The following is a 7,765-nucleotide window of genomic DNA, read 5'->3' as shown; positions in this document are numbered from 1 at the left end:
TGTGATTATCGTATGTATTGTGTAACTTTGGTAAACACGATTATAAAGAACCATGTAAAAGAAAATATTTCTTTATAATCGCGGTGTCAAACTGACAAGTTACTGATATCACGGAATATAAAAAATAATTATCGTGACACGGATACATACATAATATTATTATAATACACGTAGATAGGAGTATATTCTAGAGTGTAAGTTATAGAGTACGTAGTTGTACTCACGGTTAGAAAGAATTATAATCGTATAATGATGTATAATGATCTAAGGTTGTATTAGGGCACTGTAGTTACTACAGTAATGCTACGCCGCCATTTTTTGACCAATAATGTTATGTGAATATGAATTTTCCCCACTTCATTTTGTTGTCGATAAATGAGTCGCAAAACGGTGGCACAGCATTATAATATTATGTAGAGCTTATTAAGTTGTACCAGACTGTAAAATATGAACCTATTTCTCCATGAATTTTTACTTACAACAAAAATGCTCGATCGCTATTGGCTGACATAAAAGCTGATATGGTTAATCGGACGGTTCTGACTTCTGACATTCTACAACTCACAACAACTCTTGACTGGTGTACTAGTGAGAGTTCTTTCTTATTATAAAATATTATGATCTAGAGTGACGACATTGTTATTTGACGAAAATTCAAAATGGATGATTCAAGTATTCTAGCATGGACTGACGTGGATACAGTGGAAACCATTTCTCTTTCATCTTTGGATATAGATTCTTGGTAAATAATTTTCACAAATAAGCTTTTAATACAAATATGCTTAGCTCTGTTATATTGTTAATTTAGTTATATGTTATGATATTTGTATTTTAAAGCTCTGTCAAATGTGGCATAGTACCCATAAAGATTTTGGTATCCATATAAAGTCAAAATGCATTCACGCTCAGATCAAGCCATGCTAACCTAACTAAATCTAACCTAACCTACCTTTTCCAATTGCATTAAATGTCCATTACTTGGGTCTACCCAGGCCCAGATTGAACCGGAGAGCATCCAATCAAAAAATTTTGGAGGCCACATAAAGATTTGGTCGTTATTATTTTTAGAAAAAAATATAATATAGAATGATACAATATTAATCCAAATTTATAATTAACAACAATGAATGTGTCAGTTGTATATTACTATATTGGGCTTTCCATTCCCAAGAATCCATAATTGATGTGACACGCTACCATCGTCCGTCAGTGTATACTGCTTAACACGTAGACTGCGTATGTCTTTTTGCTGTTTTCACCCAGTGTGTATGATAAAAGTATAAACAAAAGAAATTTAAAAAAAGAAAGAAATTGCTCAACGACGTATGTATACATATTCAAAAACATATGTTTAATCCACGCTAAATAATAATAAAATAACATTCAGCCGCGCGTAGGGAATTTTAAACCATTTATTTTAAATGTATATTAGACGCCATATGGCACCAAACGCATTGCTGAATGATACTTATGACGCCAATTGGCGTCAGAACGCAGTGAACGTGTTAATAATTTACAGTTGTGTGTATGTGTGTACGGAAGTGAGATAAAAACCACTTTTTTAAAACTTAAATATATAATTAACCACTTGAAAAATTGTCTTTCTTAGCCAAAATTAGAGACATTTCTTTTAATTTCAATTGAAAAAAATTGCCTAAAAATATTAATAATGAAGATTTTATTGATTTAATTTGTAATAAAACCCAAGATTTAATAAAGTTGATGAAATTGTAATGAAAAAAAAAAATATTATATTAAAATTTATTAATACTAGTATTAAGCTGGGCACCAATATTAAAATTTCTAACATTGTTTACAACAAATTACGTTATTAAGATAAAAATAAAACTATTCAAATGTTAGTTATAATTATAATAGTATTATAAATTATAATATAATATTATATTTCTAATATATTTGTAACTGCCTATTCGATTCATTATAATTTTAAGTAATAAAGTTTAATTATAAATGTTGACCCATTGGCCATAATTATATTATTTAATGCCAGAAGACTTATTGTTTTTTTACTGAATTGGTAAATAATTAATTAATTATCCCCATTGGGTAAGATAATTTATCAATTATTACTATCAAAACCTAATATAAACTATAATTTTGTAGTATAAGTGAATACAAAATTAATCTGAAGTGTTTTGTACTATAACATTCTAACTATACATCTTTCCAAATCAGAATGTACTGGTTTTGCACACTTTTTCCCCTTCTACCCTTCCAAGAAGTATAACATTGCTTGTTATTCAGCTAAAAGCTTTTATTTTTAAATGATATAATGTAAAATAAATGTCCTTACTTAGGTATAAATATATTTCTAAAAGCAAATCAAATTTTTAACTTATAAAGTTATAAAAAAATTGTTTAAAATGGTTATACAGGTTTTAAGGTCACGTGCTTAATATGAAATAGGTAAAAATTGTAATACCTACATCTATTTGCATTTTTTAATATTTCTATTTGGTAGCTTTTTTGTTAAAAGTTAAAAGCTAAGATAGAAAATAAAATTAACTTAAGTCAGTTAGTTTTTTTTTCGAGCCTGAATTTTCATAAATCATAAATTGCCATAATTTCTTTTATTTACACAAACATTTACCAAGACGTGATACACTGTGTAAAGATAAAAATTAAATTGTTATAGTTACCAGAAACTTATAGGCTACATCTATACATAATTAAAGATATATAATTTTTTTAACCGAAAAATAAATAAAATATGATTATTATACAAAATCAAAAGAATTAGTTTTGTCTTAATTAAAATTAATTTAACTGCATGTTAATTAACTATAAAAAGTTAAGTTAAAATAACAAAAAATTTAACTGAATACCTAAGTTGATAAGTTACAAACAAAATTAATTAACTAGTTAAGTTAAAAGTAAAATAATATTTTTTTTTAACAAGTTATGTCCACCTTTGCTTCTTGACAACATTATCCCTCGGGACCTTACTACAAAGTGTCATTTAAGATCATAGTTAATTTATAACACTGATAAATGCTTAGTATTAGAATTATGGTTATGTTCTTGAAGAACAGTTCTTTTGATAAACTTTTTAAAACTAAATGTTTTATAATCTCCATCTTTAGATATGGCAAAATAAATAAATGCATCACATTCTTGTTTAAATGTACTAAAAGAAATATATACCATAGATTAATTTAAAAAAAATATTAAAATAACCATGTTCATAGTAGTTAAATTCTAAATTAATTGTAATGTTTATTCAATAATAAAAAGGTGGATAAGTGGTTGTCGCTTTGCTGTACAGTAGGTTTCAAGTGTATAGCTGTATAATGGATGGTATTAAATTTGAATTCAATGATATAATATCATTGTAAAAAATAACGATTCTGAGTGGTGACAGTGTGTCAGTGTGGATATTTTATATTATATTTATATTGTTATTACTTATTATTAATACGGTAGCGGTTAAGTTAAATTATTATTATAAAATAACTAAAATTGTTATTATTGGTTATTTAATATGCAATTTGCTCCAAATTTGAACTTAAAATAAGTATAAAAATAAACTGTTTAAATATTTTTTTAAATTTTTTGGTAACAGAATTAACTACTTACGTAGAACTTTGTTTCACATTTTTAATCCTTAGCTATAAAAGTTGAACATTTTAAAAATGTTTAACTACCTACTAATTAAGCTACTATTTTTTATTATAAATATTGTTGATAATAATTATAATTTAGAAACAGTTATTATTTGAATAAAAAAATGTACATAATCAACACTATCAAAAATGAAAATATACTCAAATGTAAAACAAATTCTCCAGGTTTAAAAGCTTCCAGATACTCTGAATCATCTTGTATTAAGTATTTTTATTTATTTTTTAACAATAAAAAATGTATTATAACTGACGCCGAATAATTTTGAATTAAAATACCTAAATGATTTTGATCACACTCAACTTTTTCATCAAAAATAATTCAAAAATATTGTCTGGGGGTTGTGACAGTTCTTATTTTATACTTACAAAGTTTTACGATCAGCCTTTTTAATTTTTTGACGAAATTTCTGTCAAAAATAAGAAATAAGGTACATTTTTTTGTCTATAGGCTAATAAAAATTAAAAATATCGGTGGGCCAAAAATCTCACTCAAACGCTTTAACTACCATCTGGACTGTGGATTAACCCACTATTTGTTTTCTCTCTCATAGAAAACGCATTTACGCAGAATCATTTTTTCTATGTTTTTAAGTAATCTTAGAGTAAAGTCACCCATTACAAAAAAGATAGAAAATAATAATTTTTAGGGAATGATATATCAATTTGTCAAAATATTGTCTCAAAACTAATTTAAACATAATTTAAATTTACCACATTTTTTTGTTTATTTTGAAAGTCGAATACAAAGGCAAATAAAAATAAAATATAAAATGGATGTCATTCCCTCCAAAAATATTATTTTCTATATTTTTTGTAATGGGTGATTTTACCCTAAGATTACTTCAAAACATATAATTAATGATTCTGCATAAATGCGTTTTATCTATATTGCGCGTGGTCTAGAGAGAGAAAATAAATAGTGTGCTGACATTCTCTTAAGAGTGGTAATTCAAAGCAAGACATTTAGTATGGATGTGGGTTAATCAACAGTCCAGATGGTAGGCAAAGCGTTCGAGTGAGACTTTTTGGCCCACCAATATTTTTAATCCTCTTAAGAAAATGTCACCGCACTCTTTGTTTTCTCTTTCTGACACAACAGCAATATAGGACTTTGAATTTAGCAGAACTAACCTTGTGTTGAGTTTTACTATTTGAATGAATTGACCAATAAAATGAGTTTAATCATCAAACTTAAAGTTAAGAACATTATTTATGTTCTTGTGTCAGTTTTTAAACAAATCAATTTTTATGAGTATGTAAAATGTTACAATTAACAAATGCTGAAATCGCTTGAAAATTTAAATTTCGTAAAAAATCCAATTTAAGAACAGATAGTGTTTTCAACTAAAAGTTTTTAATAGCTAGTTTACTCTAGTACTATGTTAGTCCATGTTTCAAATCCTTTCAACAATTATGAGTTCTTACATTCATGTAATCTTTAAAATGCATAAGCATGTTATGGAATCCAACTGTGTTCAACCAAACATTCTATCTTAATTTTAACTGTCCAAAATGTAGCTAAAACTTTCTACAGATGCCTCCACTCCAACCTTCACAATAATCACAATCCTCTTACCTCTGACTTTTCTGTCAATATTATCCTAAATGATCCCGAAAAACATCTGTAATGTAAATAGTGCCCTCAAACTAGTCTCATCAACTAGACCCACCTCTTCACTAACACTTTGTGTAAAAATTAAATAGATTGTAAAATATATTTATAATAATAATACAAAAAAAGATTTGTGTTTAAATTAGTATAGTTTCGTATTTTACCTATACATTTTAATTTTTAGAAAAAATATATTAGTGTTAACTGATTATTTATTATTTTTTAACATTTAAAATTATATTTTGTTGTAGTGTTGATACTCCTGATCAAGTCAATCAAATTTGTCTACCGCCTGAATTGTTGGAAAAAATTGTTTGTTATTTTGATGGCAAGACTTTGCTTAAATTCAAACAGTTATCAAAGACATGTAATGATATTGCTAATAATGCACTTCGTTATAATAAACTATGGAAAAAATATTGCCTCGGAGAAATACCAAAGAAATATTTAATTGATATGTTCACTAAACAATGTGATAAAAATATTCCATTTGAATCGCTTTTGGAAAGTCATTATGAAGCGGCTTATAAAAAATGGATTCAATGGCAAAATCCTGTTTTTAAATTAACCTGTATTGGACAACACAATTTTTTGGGTCTTAATGGAGTAGTTAAAATTGTTTGTCACGAACTTGATGTCATGATTGTATTTCCAAATTTTATGTATTCATTTACAGTTACAAAAAATCAGATCTCAGGAAAATATTATGTCTTAAGTGGTTATTCAGAAAATTGCAAACCAGGTGAACTAGTTGTGTTAAATCCTAGACCTGTCATAAATCGAGAAAGTAGAGCAAATGATGTTTTCATCACTTGCCATGAAAAACATTCAAATTTGTGTCCATTGCATGACTCAGTTTATGATAGGCATGATGGAAATATGAGAGATAATTTTATTGGAAAACTTGTAGATGTGGACATGAACGCTTATACTAATGTATGTTGTTGGGTCCGAGAAACATGGTACGAATGGCATTCAAATATTGATTCAAATGTTATCATGGGCCATTTATGCCCACATTTAAGTTTTATTTTGTTTACATCAGTAATTCATGGATTGATAATTAGCCGGAATCAGATTAATAGCATTTTAATTCATGGTATTTTTAAGGATACATGTATAATTTCTCATTCGTGGTTGAAGGATAAATATTCAGGAACTTCTGCAATATACATGTATACAAACATTTTGTTTGTTGGAACTCTTAATGGTTTCTTATTGGCATATCGTTTGCGCTGTATGGATGATTTAATTAATCTGAAAGACAGAAATATGCTGTTAGAAATAAAATTGGACATTGGCCAAATAATTATGTTTGATATCATAGATTTTGACGACGTTAAAGTCTTAGTTGTTGCAGCGACAAATAGTGTTCTTTGGTTTAAAATTGAATAGAGTATATTATGTGTGTTCATAATTATTTTTAGAGACTGTGTGTTTATTATGAAGGAAAACTGGAGACTTAAATCCTACCCTTAAAATCCAAAAAAGTTCAGTTTCATTATACAAATTTTTTTTTTTATACTAAATATCTATTTATCATAATTAATTTGAGTTAATGAAAAAAAAAATTATATATCATATATTACATCTTAGTAGTTCCTTAATTTTTAAATATATAGTTTGTTCCAATACAAATATTTATATAGTGTAATACTTTTAACTATAAATTTAATAAAAACTAATGATTCAATTTTCTTTAAATTAAGTTTTTATTCAGTGCTGGGCAGTATTTAAGATATGTATCAGAGATATAATGGTTTTGTATTGGGATAATTTTTTTTGCTTATATCCAATATATATTAATTTTTTTAAGTATTTGTAATTATTTTTAAAACATAATACAATTTAGTCTTATGCATAAACATTTATTACTGTTTTTTTTTCTGGTATAGAAATATTTCCTTAGATTAATCAACAACTGTGTATAACCATAATATATGGTACATATATGTATACATCTTCATAAGTCATGATACAAGCAACGCTATCTCAAAAACTTAAATATCTTATAAATTCTATATTTCTTATGCTCAACTTGAACAGTATATTGAAATTGTTTACATTTTATTCACAGTGAAACCTCCCCTGACGGATACCTAGCAGACATTTGCTTGGGGACAATCAACAAACTGAACCTTCTGAATAGCGGGAAAAAATTTCCGTGACCAAGAGTGTTCATTAAAGATGTGTAGAGGTTCACTGTATTTAATTTTTGCAAATGTATTAATTCTACACACAGTAAAGAAAAGAGTTTTAAAAATAATATTTCTTATTTACTTTGATTTTAAAATAAAAATTAAGAAGTTTTTAAATAAGAACTCAGTTGTAGATTTAATCAGTAAAAAAAGAAAATTAATGAGGCTGGACATTAACGAGTTAATAAAATAAAAGTTAAGTTGATTTTAACTTTTTATCTTAACTAGTTTCTTTTGGGCTTCTCTTAATTTAACTACTAACTTAACTTAATTTTGTTTTAATTAACGTAAAACCAAAGAATTAAATTTTC

At 26.5% G+C, this 7,765-nt stretch overlaps 1 protein-coding gene across 1 annotated transcript; it reads left to right on the top strand.

Annotated features, from left to right (window-relative positions):
* On the top strand, positions 1 to 7,522 carry LOC100160165. Its single transcript, XM_001944693.5, has 2 exons — positions 1 to 742; positions 5,508 to 7,522. Exons 1-2 carry the CDS (start codon positions 660 to 662, stop codon positions 6,649 to 6,651), a joined length of 1,227 nt encoding a protein of 408 aa, XP_001944728.1. The 5' UTR covers positions 1 to 659; the 3' UTR covers positions 6,652 to 7,522.
* The last annotated feature ends 243 nt before the right edge of the window (positions 7,523 to 7,765 follow it).

The sequence above is a fragment of the Acyrthosiphon pisum genome, chromosome X (genome assembly GCF_005508785.2).
Source record: "Acyrthosiphon pisum isolate AL4f chromosome X, pea_aphid_22Mar2018_4r6ur, whole genome shotgun sequence".
NCBI lineage: Eukaryota > Metazoa > Arthropoda > Insecta > Hemiptera > Aphididae > Acyrthosiphon > Acyrthosiphon pisum.
This window is presented reverse-complemented; position numbering and strand designations above follow the sequence as displayed.

Coding starts and splice junctions, on each gene's coding strand:
- LOC100160165 (XM_001944693.5), top strand. CDS start 660: ATGGATGATTCAAGTATTCTAGCATGGACTGACGTGGATACAGTGGAA. Junction 743..5,507: donor TCTTTGGATATAGATTCTTG/GTAAATAATTTT, acceptor ATTTTGTTGTAG/TGTTGATACTCCTGATCAAG.